The sequence below is a fragment of the Tenrec ecaudatus genome, chromosome 11 (genome assembly GCF_050624435.1).
Source record: "Tenrec ecaudatus isolate mTenEca1 chromosome 11, mTenEca1.hap1, whole genome shotgun sequence".
Lineage (NCBI taxonomy): Eukaryota > Metazoa > Chordata > Mammalia > Afrosoricida > Tenrecidae > Tenrec > Tenrec ecaudatus.
In genome coordinates, this window is record NC_134540.1 from 117,695,254 (window position 1) to 117,718,869 (window position 23,616).

At 38.2% G+C, this 23,616-nt stretch overlaps 1 protein-coding gene across 1 annotated transcript in view; it reads right to left on the bottom strand.

The window, feature by feature from the left end:
- Window positions 1–407: 407 nt before the first annotated feature.
- Window positions 408–23,616, bottom strand: part of LOC142461053 (thyrotropin-releasing hormone-degrading ectoenzyme-like) — a 121,456-nt gene continuing 98,247 nt past the window's right edge. Inside the window, exons 6-9 of the mRNA XM_075562704.1 lie at window positions 7,056–7,121; window positions 6,254–6,441; window positions 809–890; window positions 408–416 (exon numbers count right to left, since the gene is read on the bottom strand). Coding sequence (XP_075418819.1) covers window positions 408–416; window positions 809–890; window positions 6,254–6,441; window positions 7,056–7,121 — 345 coding nt within the window. The remainder of the gene's footprint in view (window positions 417–808; window positions 891–6,253; window positions 6,442–7,055; window positions 7,122–23,616) is intronic.

Here is a 23,616-nt window from a genome sequence, read left to right on the forward strand (position 1 = left end):
CCAAGGGTTGTAATAGAAACTAAATGTTTAGAAAATGATGATGGCAACATACGTACAAATATGCTTGATACAATTCATGTACGGATTGTTATAAGAGCTGTGAGAGCTTCCAATAAAATGATCTTAAAACAACAACAGCATAAAAACCCCACATGCTTGTTCTCATGTGAGTCTCTTTTAAGCTGCTGTATTAACAACTACCAGATGTTTCTTCGTGTCTGATGTCCTTCTAGCTGGTTGGAATGGAGACAATACATCCCAACGAACTTTTGGAGTGACTTGTTAGCAGTCATTCCTGGAAGAAAGTCTACATGATCCATAAATAGATCCAAGAATGGATATGGAGCTCCCCCTTAATCCTAGCTCTAATCTAAGATCAATTAGTTCTCATGACATGACCCTGTAAGTTACTTGTCCTAAAGAAGAAAGCAAAGAAGATATGGTGCTATACCAAAGTGTGGTGAAGAAATTTGATAGTGCCTGGCTATCAGCTAGAATGGCATCTGGGGTCTTAAAGGCTTGTTTCCAAACAAGCAGCCATCTAAGTGAGATGTCAACTAAATCCACAAGGACGAAGCACACCAACACCCGTGCCCTAAGGACTGTAAATTATATAATCCAAAGCAAAAGGAGGGAATGATATCAGAACTTACATTGTGAGATTCAGGTTTGCAGAAGGCGACAGATGACAACATATTTTTTAGATCTATAACTAAGCCTGCAGTGAATTCCCTCTAACCATAATAAACTGGATACAAAGAGAGAGTACTGGAGAGGTGACATAGCAGATTAAACTGACAAACCTCACTTGAATGATTAAAACCTTATCACTTGATCTGACATGGCTTCTATTTCCTACCACAATGGTTAATGGAATCTGCCACAGGTAGCTGCAAAATAGAAGAGTAGCTTTAAAAATACAAATTGGTGTTCATTTGAAAAACATGCATCTTCAGAGGGATTTTTATTAATGCTTTTTAGGGAAGCTACCAAAAACAACAATAAAAAAAGCACTCAGACATCAAAGTCAATTCTAATTCATTGTTTCTATCTCACCAAGAAGACTGTGCACTCAGAAGTTTTCTGTCAATGTAGAAGAGATCTCCTAATAATATACTTTGCCAAAAAAAACCCAAAATGTTTGCATTAGGAGTTAAAAGTGGCTAAATACTACAGTATATATTGATTTGAATCTTAAAATAATTCATTTCTATTGTTTTAATATTAAACACTAGTGATTTTATGTATTCACATTTCACCAATTTCTCCTTATTTATTTTATAACTGTTCAGAGAGATATTTTATTATATTTCCATAAGGTTAATATGGCACACATAAGGTGATTCAGGCAAAGAGAATAAAACAAGACTGACAAGATCCCCCTAAAATCCATATAAACACAATGCACCCGACAGGGCACACCTAATGTCCTGCTGATTTAAATGAAATTTCCAAATGGATTGGCCAAGTACCACCGATACTTAATGTTCAAATGTGGGTCAGAGTTATAAAAGAGAAACATTTGATAAGGTTTGCCTTTTATAGTAATAAAAATCAAGGCCTATATGTTTACATAAAGTATCTATTTAATCTGAAAGGCTAACCAGTTAATGATAGATGATTTTACATTGCGTTCAAGCATTATATTTTATTTTCTTGAAATATAACCTGATTCCTTCAACTAATCATTGTGCTATTGCTAAACAGCTGGAAGTTCAAAGCTAAGAACTGTCCCACGGGAGGAAAGTGGGGCAATCAGCAACTGTACACGTTTACAGGGTCAGTAACCCTATGCAGGGTCATGACGAGTCAGAATGGACTTGCTGACGTGGGCCTGTCTTGTTGTTTTAGTTTGCTTTTATCATTGTGTCATTGGCAAGACTTCACAACAAGCGAGCAATGAGTATTAAAGTCATATATTTTGTTTGTGATATAAGAAGCTATACTGTGTCAGCTTCATAACTGGAGAGCGACTGAAGAACTGAGAACCAGGGGAGACGCCGAGTGACTGATCATAAAATGGGCGTCTTTCTGGAGATTTGGGAAGAGCAGTGCTGAATCGGTCCCTCGACACATAATTGTTTTACGTGTCACAGAGTTCATTTCTCACACTCACAATTAATACATGGGAATTCATCAAGAGTAATATGTCAGATGGAAAAGAGGAAAATTCATTATGTCATAACAACTGCTATCCCCAAAGTCAAAAGTCAAAAGGCCATCCTTGACATTCTGAATTTTAAATGATAAGCTGAACTTAATCAGAGAAACATTTCTGAGTGCCAACCATGTGAAGGTACCCTGTTACACTGTAATTGACTCCACATAATCCATCATGAAAGAACCAATTTATTGTTGCCTAACCTGGTTCTTTGGATAGAAGTTAGTGAACAAAACAATTTATGTTCCTTAAGAGAGGCCTCGACGCATGCAATGAAAAACATGTGATAAATATATGACAATGGACACACCGTGGGAACATCACAGCCAGATTATTTTATTATTTTTTAAACAGCATCCCTCACCAAAGATAATTAATCTATTTTGGTTAATTGGAAAAATAAGTTAAGAGGCAATAGTACCTGGATCTAATCTAAATGCTGGATCTAATTTTCAATTTAAAACACAAGTTTATTTTTTGTGTGTACTTGCAAACAATAGATATTGGAGACATTCAATTAATTACTCTCTGTAATTAGACCAAAAGGAACTGGGTGGAGTATAAGTAAAATGAAAGACCAAATCAATTTCTCTGTAAGACATAGACTAACTTTATGAACAAGACTTTATAGGTGTATATCTTCCACATTGAATTGACGATCTAAATTGTGAAGCCAAACAGATATTAATTAAAAAGCAAACAATATATACGACTAAAAACATCTAAAGACCCTCTAAATAAGTCTAAGACTCTAGTAGTATGTAATATTTTAAAAAGTGATTAGAAAAAATTAATGTGTGTAGTTAGATTATGTTCTTGTTGTTTCTGTTTAACTGATCATATGGATATCATATTTTAAGTAACAATAGAAAATTTTCAAAAAATATATCCCTTTCTTCAGTAGTTCTTAAGAATTCTGATTGTACTAACATGGAAAAGAATTGGTATGTTTTAAAAAGTGGAATGAGAAAAATCACACCCAGGAGTTGCTACTAACATTCACGAAGCATTGATGCACACAGGGAAACCCTCCGGAGACTGCTGCAGGTGGGGCCCATAAGGAAAGGGTGAGTGTGCGGACACACAGAATGCCCTGTCGCCCAAGACTCCCAGGAGGTGCCCCATGCTTCAGGTGGTATTAGTTAACAGTGAAATGTATTAAATTTATAATGAAATGAAGGAAAAACAAACTACGAAAATTCACAACTTCCTGTGTACCAAAGTCCTACCAAGGATTTTATGCACTTAAACACATTACTAAATATATGCAATTGTTAGAAATAGCAAAGATTCATTCTTCCTCTACTTAACAGCTAGGATGTACATTTATTACATATGGAAAAATAATTACATTACACATTTAAAATGTTCCAGGTAAGAGGTAATGATAATTGTCCCACAGAACAGTCATGGCAAAGCGAAAGTCATGATCAGTAAAGCTGGGTGCTTTGGGACCTACGGCTGACCTGTAGAGTGGGGGGCCTTTGGCCACTTAACTGGGTTTGCTGATGCACAGAGCTGGAGCTAAGTGCTTTGGGCTGAACCTTACACAGGAGTGCCATGCTTGCTGGGTCTTTGTTATCACCTGGAAGAGAACTTGGTGACTTCTCCTGACAGGACAACCATGTCCTATGTATTTTTCACCTTGATTGTATGTAACCTGTAAACTTCCTTAAATAAAACCCTTTAATCTCAAATATTGTCTGTGAGTTCCCAGTTGCCCCTCCAATGAACGATCCAAGTCAGTAGCTGAAAAGTCGAGAGCCGTGGGAAACATTTATTTTAGCACGTCAGCAATGTCTCTTCTAGAGACCTCGGAAGGCTTGTACAAGGAGCACACAGACTTGATTTTCAAGCTTTAACTGAACATTAATATAAATTAAGCAATAATCTAAGTGGGAATAGTAAATTCTCATCTAGAGATGGATTCTGTCCTACTAGGAAAATTATTTTAAATAATAGAATGTCATGTATATATTTTTTTTGCTCTGTTTGCCATTAAATGGATTCTGACGCATGGTCCTCCAACAGGTCGGGGTACAACTGCCTTAGGGTTGTCCCGGTCTGCTGTCTTAATGGGAGCACACTGCTCCCCCTTTCTGCCAGGGAGTGGCTGGCAGCTTCGACATGCCATCTTTGCTGGCGGCTGAGCACTTTAACACTACGCCACCAAGGGGATTTTAATTTTCCTCAACATTTTTATATACCAATTTCTCAGATTCAGAACCATCCAGGTGGTTTTATAATGCCAGCAGAAGCTAAGCGCTCTGTGCTAAAACTGCTTACTCATGCTGAGAGACTTTCCCCCGTGAAGAGCCAGGCTCCTGGCTGACACCTCTGATGCAGGTTATGGGCTGGCAGAGTATTTTTGTTCAATATTTGTTCTGTCATCTGGGTGTCCTTTCTGTTTTTCTGCATCGGGGAGGCCTGTGTCAGACTGTTCATTCTCAAAGGCATGGCCCCAATCTGGCTTCGCCACAGTCAAGTCGTTTTTGTGTACTTCGTGGTCCAAGCCGAAGCGTGTTTCGCCTGGGGCCAGACGGTGGGTGATCAGGGCAGCCTTTGACAGCTGTGGGGACCCAGAGAAGGGGACGAAGCAGTGACAGGCAGATCCCGACAGGGTGAAGGGAGGAGTGTTATTCTGCGTGTTCGAGGAGTTTAATTGCAAAAGGCAACTCCTCATACCTGGTGAAGGCCTCTCTCTACTTGAGCCTTTAACCTCCATGTGCCCCCATCTTGACGAGAGTAGAACAAACTGCAAAGTCAGCAGTTTGAAGCCTCCAGCTCTTCCGCTGGAGAAAGAAGGGGGTCCTACTCCCAGCCCCAGCCACAGTCTCAGAAACTCCCAGGCTAGTTCAACCCTGTGTTTAGGGGGGCTAGGAGTCGCCATCAACCTGATGGCGCAGAATTGGGTTTTCATCTGTATGGCAGCAGACCTGCAAGTTTGTCCCCGGCAGCATGGCTGGGTGAGAACCCAGGGCCAATCTTTCCATTCTAACTGCTGTGGAGCCCAGCTCCTTCCTACACCTATAGTATCGTATCGTATACTATAGTATCGTATCGTATTGTATAGTATAGCTGCTGTACCAGTATTTATCTCAATACAACAGTGAAGACTTCATGTTTTCTTAAATGGAGTTCCAATATCAGCCACCAGAAAATGTTCATGAATCTCCCTAACACTTTTATTCACATCAAGCTAACTTGGAGATGCTATCCATTCATGTAAGTTTAAAATATTCCCCACCAATCCTACATAATAATGGATGATGAAGTCCAGCATCCTAATTTCCCAAGGTGATAGGACACAGCATGAGTAAACTAATATGAGCACTTCTATTTACTTATTACTTTTGATCTCTATACTTGCCCTCCCTTCACCCCTCCAATCCCTTACCAGGGCATTCTATATATAAATTAAAAAACTGCCTGATTTGAAGTGTACTTTCTTACATTGACTCAGTCTTTACTGAAACAAAGTAGTAAAAATAAACTAGAAAAATTGGATAGAATGTTTATATTCTGAATTTTAAGTAATTAAATGGGTTCCCCAATGTTAAATTTATAGCAAATCAAAATTCAGGTGTGTTTTCTATAGTTTTAAACACCACATTTGAGGGAAAGAGAATATATTTTCATATTGCCACTTCTACTTAAGATCACCTTAAGGTATTTATTTAGTTTTTGAGTTTTGTTAACTAGGATAATATTTATTATCTAAATACTTTTGATTTGGTTTTCTAGATTGATCCCATTCAATTCACAACACACCTTAACTTTCTTAAAGATGATTAAAAAATATTATAACAAAAAGTAAAATATCATATCTCACATTTAAAATGATTAGAATAATTTAAAATAGTCTTCAATGAAATACCATAAGTGTGCTCATCAATCAGGGGTTAAAATATGTAAGGTATCGGCAGTAAAAGGAATCAAAAATACCATATGGAAATAAAGAAATAAAAAGAGTCTTAACTTATATTTCAGAATTATGTTGTCAAAATTATCTTAAAATATTAAAATTAAAAGGTGAATGGAAAAAAGAAAAGTTCCTATATTCATGTTAAATTAAAAGAGAGTCAGTGGTACCTGCTGTTTCGATGTTCAAAGGTTTTGGTCTTAGCACTTATATCATAAATGAAGCGTTGCTGGGTAATGGTTACCCTCTTTTCGGCTGTTGCATTTCCCAAGATGGTGATAACAGGATAGCCCTTCTGGAGCGTCCACTGATCCATGACTTCTTGTATATTTACATATTTTCCATTCCTCTTCAAAGCCTTTAGAACCCAAATTGGATAAATGAGCTTTATAAGCATGAATTATACATATAATTATATTAAATCATTTTCACTTTTACCTTTAATATTTACCTAAATATGAAACGTTTCAAGATCAGTGAAGCTAATATAATGTGTTACTAAAATTAATTTTCTCACCTTAAGTTAGGCTTCATGCATATATATATGGAAGTTTCATTAGCATTAATTTTTTTTACATAATGGAGAATAAAATACATTTTACTGGTAAAGTAAATACATGCAGCATCATTAAATATCCCCAGTGTGTCTAGTTGGTATATTTAAATATTTGTCATGCACACAAGAAAACATATTTCCTTAAAAACTTGCAGTATTTCTCACTTTAGCATGACTCACTTCCCAAATATATTAAAATTGTATTCCATAATTATTATCTTTTTAAAGTATGAAAGGCATCAATAACATTAAGTACATTTAAATCCCATTGTATTTTTATTACATTTTATATAGCTCATTACTATACATTTATAAATAATATGCGACAAAGGAAATAAAAGCTCAAAATGAAAACATACTGTCAGCGTCAATAAAAGTTACCAATGGTTTGGGTTCTTTTTCTTCCTATACTTTACCTCTGAGAAGGCATTCCAGAGATCATTTCTGGCTGCGTTGCCATACTTATGAATGGTTAAATAATCCTACAAAGAAAATAAGATTTGAATTACAATTTAACTGCTACGCAATTACCAGTTAATATAATCATTTCTCAAATCAAATAAACAATTCTATTTGCTGTGCTTATATTGATACAAAGAGAAATACTCATAAAGGTTTATAAGAATTAAATTTTAAACTATTCAAAAAAACTTAAGCATAGCATATTTTCTAATTAAGTATCAAATAACTTTAATCTTTAAAAATTATTTTTGAGAGTTGAATCATTTATAGATTTGGGGGGGGTCAAAAAACATCCCTTCATTTATCATGTCAACCTTGGCTTTTTTAATTAAATTACCTCCCCAGTGTAATATTTTGGGAAACCTTGCCCATCAGGATTTTAGACTGGAATCTAAAAAAATATTTCATGGGATAAGAACAACTCTGACAATAACAAATCTTTACTGCGGTGGATGTCTTTCGAGTTCAGATTCCATGGAAGAGTATAAAATGAAAGCAATGTGTGGTTTTGTGTGACCCTTATCAGAAGGCCTAACTAAGAAAGATTTGGTCAAGTGGGACTGGCTGATTTTTGTCTACGTAGCCAGTGTAAATGAGTCCCAATGGCCTTCTGTTAGTCAAACAGGTAAGAGGTATCACTTTGCCCAAAGAGGACTGTTGTCACAGGCTTTCTAGTGCGAAGGTGCCTATTATCACAGAGATAAACATTGCTTTTCATTGACTTGATGAAAAAGTATTATTAAAAAGAAATTTTATCCTGGTCTAATATTTTTTTAATTTAGGAATTCCCAACTATTAGTTAAACCTACACACTCTCTTTCTAATTTAAGCCTTCCTCCTCTCTGGGAGGCATGGATGCATCGCGGTGAATGCGTCCTCAGTTATGACGACTGGGCACTTAGTTTTCCGATGTCGAAGTGGGAGAAGGAGAAGAACATAGATGATGTTAAGCAAAGTGTCTCATTTGAGATCCTTTCAGCCCTAGAACTTGGAGGTAACAGGCAAATGCTTAATTTACATGCCAGTTCTGAAACTGGGGGAAAAATGCTGACTCCATTGAGAACTTTATGTAAAGTGGGATGCTTTGGAGATAATTAAAGTTGTAGAAGCAGATTTTCTGAAATACAAATTGTAGCACCTGTGACAGATTGAGCTTTTGTGGGCAACTCACATGTTCAGATGGCACCTCCCACTTAATCAGACGCCTGGAGAAGTAACATCCACACTGACTTAGCAATGACAGATTTCTCATCAAGATGCTCTGGACAACTTTACTGCGAATTTAGATCTCCAAAGAACTAATCTGAACCTGGAGTTTAGCTTTGGGTAGGAGAGCTATATGAAGCACTCTCTATTTGAACCCTGGGACTAGGTCTGATTAGGTGTTAAAATTTTTAGAAATTTTGCTTTTAATTTGTTTGTGTGTGTATCTTGGGGGAATCTCTTGAATACACTGAAAAACAATGGACATTGAAACTTATAAATGTATGTGAAACATCTATTTAAATGAGAACTATTATTGTTGAGTTCTGTTTATGCAGAGGTATTGGGATAATAAAAGAGAGGCAGCAAAGGGACACCGATAGATCTGGAAAGGACCGATGCAGGAATACAGGTTTCCCCTTGGGGTGGATCAGAATATCTACAGTCAGTCTACCATGAGATCGGTTGGATCTTAGCTTGATTTTGATCATTAGCTCAATGTCTTTTTTACTCTCCCAATTCTGTATAAGGCTCCAATTTGTTTCTAACAAGCTGAAATGGGAATCAGTCAGGATTAAGAAGGGGGTCTTCATATGCCAGGCTGGATATTCAGGATAGAAATGGTATGTTTTTGTTGGAATCCCATCAGCTTCAATATTCATGGCATTGGAATTCTTCAGATTTCAACTGTCTTTCCTCCCCAAACACATATTCTTTAGTTATCCCAGCCTTTCTCTTATACAACAATGATATACATATGGAAATATATTCTTAGTCTTTGGAGAATTACAAAGAAAATGTGAGGATCATGCCTATTAAAAACCATATAATCTATTTATTCTTTTATTTCCATGAATTGTATAATGCACTTAGTATAGACCAGGAAGGTTTCGTGGGAATGGAGGAACAGTGATGGGCAAAAGGTCGTTGAGAAAAAAATGTAAATAACAAGATGCAATTTGAGTAGGTCCCTGTGACTGAAGCTGTGAAAGTCTTGGACCAAAAATTACAGAGCCAAAGCAATTCCAATGGTTGGTGCATGTTTACATCGAACGACTTTAACTTCTATTCTAACCTACCAGTAAATGAATATGACAATGATTGGATAAGAAATTTATTAATAAATATAGACACATATATGAAAATCCAACATTAGATATGACATTACAATATAAATGTATAAAGTATAATGCTTTGACATCCACTGTAAGAACAGTGATGGGCTGTCTATACTAGATATTTCAGAAATGAAAGAAGTTGAAAATAATGAAGATGATTAGTTGAATATACTTATGAGACCTATCTAGCAATATAAACTGATTACAAGTTAAAAAGGGATTAACCGAAAGCATATTCTGATATATCTACCTATGGGAAAGCAAACATGCATAGTAGTTAAAAGTGAAGTGAACTACTTTAAAATGTAGTTAAAAGGAAGGTTCAATATTATATAACCCAAACCTCTCTGCCATCAAGTCAATGCTGACTCATAGTGACCCTCCGAGGGTTTCTGAACTGTAACTGTTTGCGGGAGTAGATAGCCCTGTCTTCCTCCCATGTACCTGCTGGTGGGTTTGAACTGCCAGCCATGTGGATCACAGTCCCACACGTAAATACTACACCACCAATAGTGATTGAGGTGATATTAGCTACAATAATCTTCTTAATAAGCTCAGGCTACTGAATAGGAAACTGAATTACGTAACCAACCAAAGGGTAGCATCACTAATAATTAAGGAATGTTTCACATAAAAAACTATAATGTCATTTGCCTCTCTTAACACTGAATTGCTTTATATTCCTTCACTTAATTCACATAACATTGGGATAGGTAATATAATCATTTAAGATATCAGGAAATTTGAAATCACAGACCCTGGTCCATATCCAAACCCCATACATATGTCTACAGCCCAATATCCACTAGATTCCCCAAAGATAATTAAGGGTCATATTCAAAGAAAGCTAAACTCACTCTCCTCCCCCAAACTGTCTCTTCTTGAGGGCTTTTCCCCAATGATGAATGTGAACCAAAGAGTCATCTTTCACGCCTTCCTGTCCTTCCCGTCACAATACTGCTCTGATATCCTGAATCTTCCTCTAAGGTGCCACGCTACACATTACAGCTTCTCACCTGGACACAGCGCCTGCCACTGCTTCTTATCTCTTTCAACCCTACCACACACCACTGTGCTAGCCAGCCAATACGGTGTGCTCAGAAAACACTACACCTTGAGCTCCCTCATGGACTAGCCCCGCTGTACTTCCTCAAGCCTCTTAGCACTTGTTGCCCAGTCTCAGATTAGCTACTTTATTTGAAGATGCCTAATACAATATTTTCTCTATTTCCTAGTTCTCCACTCAAACTTTACCTTTCTCCTTTACTGTGCAAATTCACTTTAATAGTCAAGTCTCAATTTTAATGCATTTTCCCTGAGAATCTTTGCCCACTTCTGCCTCCTTTCTAATTCTGAGCCAAGTACCTTGTACCCTATCAGAAGACATATTACTCTGTGTTTCAATTGCCTGCTCATTAATTTAACTGCCCACATAATCTAAAAACTCCCTAAGTAAATCTCACCCAAACCATTGGCATCCAGCTGTTTCCACTGCATGGTCGTCCTGTAGGAGGGAGTCACACTTCCGGTAGCATTTCCTAGAATTTTGCTTCTTTTGTTTTACAGAGATCTGCCATGTTTGGTTAAAACTACTTTGCTTTTGGTTAGCACAGAACACTTCCCCACTGCAGGACTAGCGCCTCTCGCCATAAGGTCAAAAACAAAATGGTACTGGTATCCAATTGATTATGATGTATACCACAAAGTAGAATTGCCCCCTTTGGGTGTCTAAAGTTATAAATCTTTACAGGAGCAGAAATCATATAGAGCAGCTGGTACTTTTGAACTATTGACCTTGCACTTAGCAGTTCAATAAGTGATCTAATATACCACCAGGGCTCTATTGTGTAAGGTAAGGACCTGGTTGTTTTGGCTTATCACTGTTTAACCAAACTGTGTTCCCAATATAGTACGCAATAAATGCTCAATCTGCGTGTGTTTTCTGAGGTTCCTTAGTCAATATGCTTTTCTATTACTAATTTGCAATGAAGTAAAAGATTTATTACACTGATAAAAGCAAGAAAACCAAACCCAGTGCCACTGAGTTCATTCTGACTCATAGCAACTCTGTATAGGCTTTCCCAACCACATCTGGACAGGCATTCACAGGCTCATCTTTCTTCTGTGGCTGTTGGGTTTGAACAACTGACCTTGAGATTAGCAGCTCACACACCAACAGTGCTCCTTACTATTCACACCAGATTCGCTCAAATACTCAAACTCATTTTTCTCAGTGTTTATTTGTTATATATAATTTACATTAATACATATGCAGTTCCATATCAAAAGATTTTGAATGATTGAATATAATACCATTTTTGGTTTTCCACTTTTGGCTAACAAGTAGTACAGTTCATAACGTTTCATATATAAAAGCCAGTGGGACTAAGAAAGGCCAGAGGGAAAGTAAAATGTTGAGCTGAGGAAGTAAAGGCCTATTATCTTTCAAGGTTTACATGCAAATAGTTATGGAATGCTTACTCTCTTATTAATGAGTCTTTCCGTGTGTTAGGGCAGCAGATTAGCTGCATGAGTAGTCTATCCCTCAGGTTACAGAGGGACCATTCAATAAAAACCAAAGATGCATGACGTACTTTAGATGTGTTTAGCTGAAAGTAAAACGAAAATTTACCCTATGATGACTTTTCTTTATTTTTTTCCCCAGGATGACTTTCAAAGTGATAAAAACGTGTCCCGTCCTCTAAGAAAAGGAAGATTACAGTAGAGGTGCAGCCCCTCCCTCCGGAGCACTTCACTGAGCCCCCTTAGTGGAATCTTTCCTCCAGTTTGGGCTCTTAGCAGCTGAGGCCCAAGCACAAGATTCAGATATCACAGTCGGCAGAGACAGAATTGTTCCTTCCATCAGATGTTAAAGACTCAAGAGACCTTTACTTCAGATCCTGCAGCCAATACCTCAAATTTCTCCTTTATCAGAATTTTATGATGTCATGAATTATACATATTAGGATTATTTAGTATATAATTTAACCAACCTAGCTAAAACATGCTTCTGATGCACTAAGCAGTACCATTTGGATCTTGCAAAAGGCAGAATCCAGTCCTTAGCAGGATATGGCTGCCTAGAGTAGGTGAAGGTGAGACGTTGAACAAAGTCAGAATTCAGTTCATGAGTAAAAGGGAAGACTCGCTCATGAGCACACCACGAACAATGCTTTCTACAGTGAGACCAGGCCCCATGTTGCACGCAGTGACTCTGCTATGAGGATGTCATCTACTTGCACGACTAGTTTGAGAAATGATAAATAAATTCAGGCATTGATTTTTTTTTCCTGACTGTATGGCAGGAAGGTTGAAACAGGTTTAAAACATTATTTCTTTCTATCACGATAAAATGTGCCTTGAACAATTGATACCAAAATATGTCAGTGTTTGGCTTTCCGACATTTAAACAGCACTTTTCGATGGGGGCAATAATTCAATACGGACTTTTATAAGAGAGCAAGGAAAGGGACACAATACTACAGGCACACTTGCCACTCTCTCTGGTAAGAGAGGATGGGCGTGCCCCCTGTCCTCAGACAACCCCATGCTCCCTTCGAGGTCTGTGGATGCCCGTGGAGTAGAGCAAAGAAGGGAAGGAAGATCATTGAAATGTATGTCCTGTCTTGGTGACAGGAGCTGGGTGGGGGCCATGTCAGCAACTGGATCTGAGAGTTCTGTAGCTCGACTCTGGCTGCCTCTCTGTATTTCACAGAACCCTTTAGTTACTACTCTATTTCCAAAGCCCAGCTATTTAGACTTTCTTTTGACCCAATGAGCTACCTTTGAACCCTGCACTAAATTTGTTCTGGATAATACAGCTGGAATTTGCTTCTGTGGCTTGCAACTCCAAACCCTAACTGATAGAATACTAAAAGGTGTCGTAAGCTGAACAAACAAAACAAAGATATGGCTAAATTTCCCTAATAACCCACCAGCTTTTGTGTGTGTTATAAAATGGACTCACTGTCAACGAGTGGATGACTCCTCACAGTAACCCAGTAGCACGGGGGACCTGCCCCTGTGAGTCTCTGAGACTGTAACTCTGTGAGTCACAGCCAACACAGAACCCCTCCACCACCAGGGCTCCGCATAATAAGTATCGGGGAAAGTTTTCAAAAGAGGCAGACCAGAAGGTTAAAGTCCACACACACAAACCTGTACACACACAGAAACTGAAAGGGATGCAGCCTGTGCAGAAGCTCTTAGACGGAGGTGCACATAAAGCGACAGCGACGACAGTGCATAATTATAATAAGCTACTTTCTTGTCTTTACAAAAGCTTCCACAGCCGGGGTCCATAAGCAGAGGAAGGACCACGAGCTCCGGACTCCAATCTGTGCCAGTGTGTGCACTGTGAGAGTGTGGTAACCTGAAGGGGTCCATGAACACCACCACCACAGATTACAAACTGCCAGGTCACAGCAATGTCACCGAGAGTGGGATAAAATCTATTGGAATGCTGGCCTGTGCCAGCATTCAGAGGATGTCTCTACAATCCCTGACCTTGAACGAAAGCAGCAAGGAGACTCACACAGTGACAGATGACAAAGTAAAATACCACAAAGCTGGAGTATAGACCAGATGCTATTTTAGGTAATATGAGAAGACTAGTTAGAGATTATGAGATTATGTAAAATGAGCATCAAAGCAGTGACAAAGCATAAAACAAAATAAAAGCAGTAAAGTTCACATTTTCATTATCAGAGAGAAGAACAAAGGAGGAAACAGAGGCACAGGTATTAATTGTACCTATTTACCATTCAACTGTGGTCAAGCTTCCCAGAAGAACATTTGATCTCTTGGAACCCTTACTCACTTGTCAAGATCTGGAGGTTTCCAGCCACCATAAAACAGCAAGGTGCCATTTAAGAACAAAGCTATTTAAATATGCAGAACAATCGCTGAAAAGTACTTTATTGTTGATATGTCATTCTGATTCTGTGGGTTTTTTTTAATGTGTGTTTATGCCAAAAGTTATCTCCCTAAGTAGTTTGATTGGCTATAGGAGGATCCAGATATTTCTCCAGGAGCAAAATGCAATTTTGCACGTTTAAAAATTTCATCATTCTACTTAATGAGTTTTTTAAAACTCATACTTTCATGATAAGCTACTCAGTATGGCAGACGATTTTCACTCAAAATAAACTGTAAGTCCATGAAGATTTTTAGTTGTCTATTCATTTGATTTTTAATTAAAGACAGCGAAACATTCTTATACCAGGTTTGTTTTTATATGTATTTTATGTATTAATTATAGATCACACTCCAACATGCAGGCACACCAGCAGAAAGGCAGTTATTTCTATTTTGGGATGTGTACTGTGTTCCAGAACAACCTGACAGGGTCCTACACCTGTAAGTGAAATAGTGTGAAAGTAATAGTCTGTTGGGGTGCTCTGGAGTACTAAAATAGCCCTACTTCTCACTTTCACTGCGAGAGTGAAATATTACTCAGACATAAAATGTATCTATTGGTAAAACTGAAGTTTGGGAACTGCCTTTGCTGAATGCCCTGGTAAAGGACTTAGACCACTACAAGCTTACCAAACAGACATATTTGGTCTTGGCTGGCAAAATGCACTATTTCCTAGGAAACAAGAGGGCACTGACGTTAAGTCACGTCTATGACCATCACCGCCCCCACCCTACTCTTGCTCAGCACCCAGTGCAGGAGACTACAGGAAACGAAAATGCATTTTAATTGAGAGATATTGGATGTGCACAGCAAGGAAATCCTTGGTAAGATAAATATATATGGTGGCACAAATATAACAATTGTGAGTTTATCTCAGGACTAAGCAGTGTGGTGTTTGTTTGTTTGTCAGTTTCACAAAGACTCACTACGAGTCAAATTCAACTCAATGACAACACACTCAGAAGAACTGGGTAAGGAATTTGGCCCTTACCAGTCATCTGATAATATTAATGTATACCTTACAAGCATGTGCTCAGAAAACAGTATAAATCTTTAGAAAAATATACATGATGCAAAAAAGATCAGGATACATTAGAAACTTTATGAGCAAGCTCAAAAAAATACTATCTGGTTTGAACCTCTCTCTGTTCAACTTTACTTCCAAGAAAAGTCAAAATGTTCCAGAGGGCCAATGAAAGGAAATTATATGAATTAACCTAAAGGAGAAAAATGCTTGGATAAAAAAAAATCACATCAATGTCAATGAGGGGAAGGGCAGAGTTGAGACCCAAAGCCCGTCTGTAGACAATTGGACTTCCCCTCACAGAAGGGTCACGAGGAAGAGATGAGCCAGTCAGTGTGCACATACTTTTTCTCTAGTTCTTTAATGCTTCCTCCGTGACCCCCACTCCCCACTATTATGACCCCAATTCTACCTTACAAATCTGGCTAGACCAGAGCATGTACACTGGTACAGATAGGAGCTTGCAACACAGGGAAATCAGGACAGCTAACCCCCTCAGGACCAATAATGAGAGTAGTGATACCAGGAAGGCAAGGGGAAGGTGGGGGAGAAAGGGGGAACCGATCACAATGGTCAACATATAACCCTCTCCCAGGGGGACAGACAACAAACAGAAAAGCAGGTGAAAGGAGATTGGTGTAAGACCTGAAAAAAAATGACAAATTATCAAAGGTTCATGAGGTAGGGCGCATGGGAGAGGGAGGGAGGAAAATGAGCTGTTACCAAGGGCTCAAGTAGAAAGATAATGTTTTGAAAATGATGAAGGTAACTTATGTACTAATGTGCTTGACACAATGGATGCATGTGTGGATTGTGATAAGAGTTGTAAGAGCCCCCAGTAAAACTATTAAAATAACAACAAATTAAACACAAAAAGCACGGAGGAAAAAGTTGAAGTCGAAACTTTATACCTGAAAAAAACTAATTCCCCTCTGAGTTTAAGAGATTTCCTGAAGTTGTAAGGCTTAGCACATGTAGTTATGCAGCCATTTACTGAGATGCCAGGTTTGCTAGCAGCTAGCCCAGAAAATGGGCATACGACATTCATTCTCGCCATACCTCTATGTACAGACACTGACCTCAAGAGGAGAGGTTTGGAAAGACGTACAGGTAACACTTAAAAATACGCACTATCTCCACTTCTCTCCAATACCTACACATTCCATGACATCAGGACCTACGACTGCCTAGCAATGTAATCGAGACCAGAAGGTTCCGCCCCACATGTTCTAGATTGGTAAGGTTTCCTTGAACATTTTTACATTTATGGGCTTAAGGACACTTCTATAAGGACATTAAATTTCTTATATTCTCAGAGGCAATTTCTTTTCTTCAGTGCTAAAATCATACACACTATACTAGTTTATTATTTGTGTTCGTATTGTTAATGTGTGTGAGATACTTTCTATCTTCTTTTTCCTTAGATTTCATAGTTCATCTTAATCAATTCTTGGCAAATAGCCACCTCAACTTTTCAGTTCTGTTCTTCAATTATACTAGCTTGGCAAAAAAACAATTCCAGATGAATTCAAGTATTTTTCTTCTCTAAACCCGCACTCGTGCAGCTGAACGTCACTGGAGAAAATCCTGTAATTAAGCAGATTCAGTCTATGATACGTTCATAATCACCCAGCTCAAAGAGGCAATCAGTAGTTAGTAGGTGTGCCTCTTTATTCTCAGACCTACATGCTCACATTTCACCTCTCATCCTCAGCTTTCCACTACAGACCCTTGCTCAAACAACACTGAAAAAAAGCACAATTAGAAAGGAGCTCCCTCATCTCCCCACTACCAGATTTTCAAGTTTATTGAAAGCATCTTTCTACTATAAAAATTAGTCCCTTCACCACCGCAAGGACCGAGATGCCAGTTTTCTCTTCTTGAGCACTATCAAATTCCTTTTCTTGTTAGTACAACGGGCTCCCATATTGAAGTAGTCAATAAAACAAAAGCTTTCTGTGAGTCCTTATATCCTTTATAGCAAATTACTTCACTTTTCTAATATCCTTCTTTTGCAATTTTTAAAAAGTATGCGCTTATACCCATTCCACTCAACCTAATAAAATTGCAGTCTTCCAAAAGAATACGTTTCCATTTTTCCCCTACTCCACATGTATCTTACATTTAACCTTGCTGCTCGCTTTCTTGTTGTTGAAACGTGTTTCTCTCCAGGCACTGGCGACACTGCACACTTGGTACTCTGCCTGCCTTGGCAGCTGCTCCATTTGGATCTGAGGTGGCCCTCCCTCTTCTCGGAACCCCCAACCGGTACAGTCCTTCCCGGTTGGTCCCAGGCCCTCAACAGGAAACCGCAGAGGCGTCCTTGACTCTGTTCTCTCCCTCTGCTCCCACACCTCACTCTTCGTCCAATGTACGCCAAGTCCCCGCTAATTGTACCTTCAAAATACATTTTGAATATGTCCCTGCCTCTGCATACCTAATTATGCCATATCCAACCTTTCATCCTCTTTTACCAGATACTTAAATTCCCTTCTAATCTTATTAGCCAGTTACCGTAATGGTAGGCTGATTCTTTCAAGGCCACTGCAATATTTGCAGAAAGATAGAGAACATCCCAGTTTAAAACCCTTTAAGAACACCCCACTATACTTAGGATAAAATCCAATTTTCTCCGCAAAGTCTATTTGGATACCCCATGACGGGCTCCTACCCGTACCTCTCCGACCTTGTCTTTTGTCCTTCCAACTTTTCTCAAGCACCTTAGCTTGCTTCCTTTGACATGCTCAATTTTTCTTACCTTTTGCACAAGCTCTTTCCTCTTCCTTATGATCTCCCCTCAGCCCTTTTATATCCCTCAGAACTTTGTGTATCATCCATTTTCTGAAGAAAGATCTTCTAAATACCCGATAAAGTTACCTCCTCTCACTCCCTCGTAGCATTTAACACAGTTAGCACCATATATTTGTCTTTGAATCCTTTATCATATTTTATGATTCATGGAAATGTATACTATACCTGCTCTATACAGCATGCACTAAATACTCACTACTTACCGTAAGTACATAACAAGAATGTATAGAATAAATGATATTTAATGGGTCATAAATATGGGCTGTAGAAATAACTAAGTATAGCTTTTAGTATAGGAAGAAAAACTATAATTTTGTTCTGTTAGCACAAAGTATTAACAGGAAATTTTTATATTTAAATGGTTAGTGTTCTTAAATGTTTTTAAAAATCACAGGTGGAGGCCTTGAGCCAACAAACAGATGGTGGCTATTGGAGATTGCTTACAAATGGAATCATATTGAGGAAAGCAAGTGATGCCACCATTTTTTGTCTTTAAAATATTTATTATGATTTACATGAAAGTTTCCAGAGCAAATTCATTTCTAATCCAGCAATGCATGCATGGGGAGTTCCCTGGCCCGGGGTTACAATTCTCACAAGGTGTCAGCACTTCACACATTCCTGCCTTGGTTTTCCTATTTTCATTAGCCATGGTTTGCCCCCTTTCTGTTAGTTTACTGGAAACAATTCTGCTTGATTTTGCTTTTAGATAAATACTATCTGTTCAGGTGTATATACTTGATTTTTCTGAGGGGCATGTTAGTTTCACCCATGTGTTATTGTTCACACACCAGCTGAAAGGTGGTCTCAGGCTTGGCTTCAGGTCTGAGTTAAAAGAATGTCTGAAGGCCATAGCTTGCAGGACCCACACTCTCTTTGTTCAGCCAAGGTGAAGTTGTGTCTTTCTCAAGACAGACTTAGAAGGTAGAGGAGAGCTAAAGCACGATTACCATTGACCGAAAAGAGGTCTTTCAACACATTCGATCTTACTGTACGTTTTCAAACACGTGACCAGGAGCAGTATTTACAGATTTCTTTTAAGTCACCAACTTACAAAATGTCATCTTTCATATGATTTTAGATATTTGATATCCCAGGGGAGAAGGATATTTTCAATATAAATGTTAATGTTCAGTATCTGTAGTGCATATGCATTTGTACAAAGTTTTGAAAAGGAGAGTAAAAGCTGCAATTTTAAGTGTATAAAACACAAGGCTAAAATCTTCATAAAAGTATAAATAAAATGAATGTGTTGTTTCTATTAGGTGCCATCAAATCAGTGCCACCCAATAGCGACCCGATTCACATACAATGAAACACTGCCCTGTCCTGGACCGTGCTCACCATTTCGCCTTGGTTTGTACCCAATGTTGCAGCCACTGAGTCAGTGCATCTCCTTGAGGACCTTCCTCTTTCCACCGGCCCTCTACTTTACCAAACATGATGTCAGTTTGTTTGTAAAAAGTATGTAAGGATCTAGGATGAACGCTTGAAGTCCTCATCTCTAAGGAGTACTTTGGGCGTACTTCTTGCAAAACAGACTTCTTAGTCCTTTTGGGAGCCTGTGGAACTTTCAAAAATGTTCTCACCATAATTCAGATGCATCAATTATTTCTTGGTCTTACTTAAGCAATGTCCAAATTAAAAAAAGGAGAGAAAAGGGTGCATCTTTAATAGTAAAGGCTTTTTGGTTGATTACAAATAATTGTATCCTTACACAGAAACGCATTGCTACTGTATGGATTCCAATACCTAGCGACCGTCGGTGGGCACTGACGCCCTGTCCCGGTCAGTCTCATGGCTGCACTCCCTACAGGGGCAGACGGCCTTTCTTTCTCCTGAGAAGAAACTACGAGGTTTGAACTTTGGACTCTTCAGTTAGCACCGAAATGCTTAAGGCATGGCTCCATCCATATAGCTGCAGAGGTCACAGGAAAGCTTGCAGTTCAGAAGCACATGGTAAGGATTCCGTGTGTAAGCCTTCCAATAAACAAATTCAGTGACAAAAAGTAATCCCTTTTTATTTAGAGATATAAATAGCCATGGCTATTTAAGTTTTAAAAGTATTTGTTACACATGAAACTATTTTCACATCAAGCAATCTTTCAATAAAAATCAAATGTTTTTCTCTTTTACATGTTCATTAATCTTGCCTTTGTAATTTAACTTGTTAATAAATGCTAATTTGGTAAAGTCCAAATGGCTAGAACCAGTTGTGATGAATCGGTTTTGTAAGACTATCATAAGTATCATCACAAACAATGATTACCAAGCGGTAACTCTTTTCCCTATCACATATATAAAACTGTGCCGTATTTTAAATGAAACAGAGAGACATTTGAGCAGAAACTGTCCATGGCCATTCATTTTAGATTAAGTGTGACTGAGTCACCATCTGGACGGAAACACAAACCATCTCCACAGAAAGGACCTTAACTTTGACACACTGTGTCTGTTCTTCTATTACTATCTGAGTTTTCATTTTCGTGAAAACCCACATGCAGGGAGCAGTCTTTCACAACTGTAAGCCTGCAGGTCTCAAACAAAAGTCCTGCATACACATGCTAACAGACAGCAGCATCTCCCTGGAACACAAGTTACTGAGCATGCTTTGCTGCTAATACTCCCTGTAGCATCGTGCCTGTCATTACTTCAGGCCATCAGAATTTTATGAGCACAAACCAATAATAATGATATTTCCTTTTTGCTTTTTATCCACACCTCATTGCCTTACATTGATTTGCATAAGCAATTTTCACCTTGATAATTGGACCCAAACACTGTGTTGTAGGTTACCTTATGGAAAAGAGCAGTTAAATACTAATCAAGAGAAATCTTTCTCTATTCAACCATATTTTAGATGATATTAAATTACTCTCTCTGGTTCAGCAGGAAGGTGACCCACTTTCTGACATAGATTTTAGGGCTTGGGTTTATATCAAGCTTAACAATGATCTTTCTTCACAATTTTAATTCCCTCATGTGGACTCATAACAACATGAAGAATGGTACAACCAGGCCCAAATCATTAAAACATTATTGTTTTGTTTGAAAGGAAAAAGCAATAGTATTACATACTAATTATTTTTGTAATAGCTACTGGGCCAATCAATGTTATCTAAGGATCCTATAATTATAGCTTTACTATTTTATTACTGGGCGAAAAACAAGAGAAAATGTAATTAGGGAGATTAAAACAAATATAAATGAAGTTAAAAGGACTCGTGTAATTTTAAAAGTCCAAAGAATCAGCACCTGAATTGGTTACTTTAAAAGTAATCCTGCGAGTTCTTCTAGAACTAGGATCTGAACTAAACGGACTCAAATTAGGAAGAAAGAATGGCACAAAGGCAGTAGATCCCAGTTCGTTTGTCCTGCTTTGTTGATCGTCCCCCATCCCACCCCCACGTTAACCTCATACACTGCTTCCTCTGCGTAACGATGAAGGCGTGTGCATGGAAACCGCACAGACTCTGGCAAATTAGAGATGTAACTATTACCAAAGGATGTTGTTTGATAATATTTGTAATGGATTTGAAGGTTTGAGTTGCAAGAGACATTGCAGAGGGACATGTCAAATCACCAAGAATTTATAGAGAGACGAAAGAGGAGCACACTTACATTACATTTATAGTTCCAGTTACCCCGGGGAAAGAAAGGAAAACAGCACTGAGCACGGAAACTTGTCCACGCGCGGAAAGGGTAGTACTGAGGTTACGGCACGAGTTTGGGGTGTTGTGATCGGTAGAGAACGAATACAGACCTCCCAAAGTGATGCTTCGAGTTTCTCTTCACAGACTGGTCTAGGAAGCTGTTTGATATATGCATAACACAGTCAAAAATGAGGCCTCAAAGGTAGCATTATATGATGCATAACTTGTTCCCGACGTGCAAGGAGACTTTCTAGTTATTGCTAATTCTTTACTGCGTTTTCACTAACTCTATTTAAGTCTCCATTGGGAACACAGCCTGCAGTAATTTTTTTTAACAACAATTCTCACTGGACAGACACTTACAGTGAGGAAGACATACAGGTTGGGACGCCATACTGGCTCACTTTCCAGATGGGCTTTTTGTCCCGTGCATATTTGATTTTAAATTAAATGTAATTTAGAAAAACTGCTGCTTAATTTCTTCTCCATATATTTATCATATCCTAGTAGGAGGGGGGTGAAGGGAGTAGACTGAAGAGCCAACAGTTTCGATCACGTAAACCAGAAGTATAAAATATTAAGTTAATTAAAAACAGAAAACTTTTATAATAGTCAATTCCCCTGTCTTTTTTCGTCAGCGCTTATTTTAGAAGTGTCATAATTAGATAGTTGGAAATTTCAGACATATCATACCAGTACTGATTCACCCTGACACCACCAAGCCAGTCCAGTCCCTCCCCAGAGGGGCCTGGAGATTACAAACCCGGTGGAAATGGGAACATGTTTCTGCAGTAAGTAATACAATGATTAGGGAAGGAACAAAAATAATGGAGCTATCACTAAAGTAACAAAAGAAAATAAAAAAGCTCTGTATCGTAATACAAAAAGCTACATATATAGTACAAATAATAATAAAATCACTAAAGTAAAACAACAACAAAATGGATCGATTACGTTTGTTCAATTGTCTGTCGTCAGCTCACCTGTCCCCTTGCTACCTTCTATACCCTGTTGAGCACTGTGCAGGCTGGAGGCCTGGGTGCCACATTTCTCAGAATCCCTTGCTAATTGGCTCCAAGGCAAATGTCTGTCAGGTGAGAAGCAGGCACAAGCTATCGGGAAGGCACTAAGAAAGAAACACTTCCCTTAGTCAAGTGCAGAAGAAGGTACTGCTGGTGGCTTCCAGGTGTACGGCTGGCAACTAAGCAAATGAGTGTTATTTTATAGTGTTTCCTGAATGTTTTGATTTTATGAAGTCTTCCCCATTTTTACTCTTTTATCCCTCCCAACTGTTTTATAAAACCCATATTCTCTATGCTAAATCCCTTGGTGCTTGAAATATTAGAATGATATTGCAATGCTTTGCTACTGCATTATATACCAGCTATGGTTTCCTGAAGCAAACCTTCAAAGATGGGTACTTAAGAAGGTGTCCTGTCAGGTTAAAAAGGAATATCATTGAGATAGAATATCCAGTAAAATTCACCAAGCACTGTTTAGTTTTTCGAAAACATAATTTAAGACAGATAAAGTCTTAACTATGAAAATGTAAATTATCCATAGCAAATCATGAAATGATTTTAGGTAACTAAAATCAAACAAATATATATGTCAAATATTGACAGAAAGAAATAAGTCACTATCAAAACTCTCCATAACAATAAATGCTGGTCTGATGGACTAAAATTAAGGTATTATATGCCCTAGAAGTCAAATGGAGTTAATATTCAGAATCTAAATCAAGCTTCAAGAAGAGCAGTGGCATATTTTTGCCCATCTATTCACATT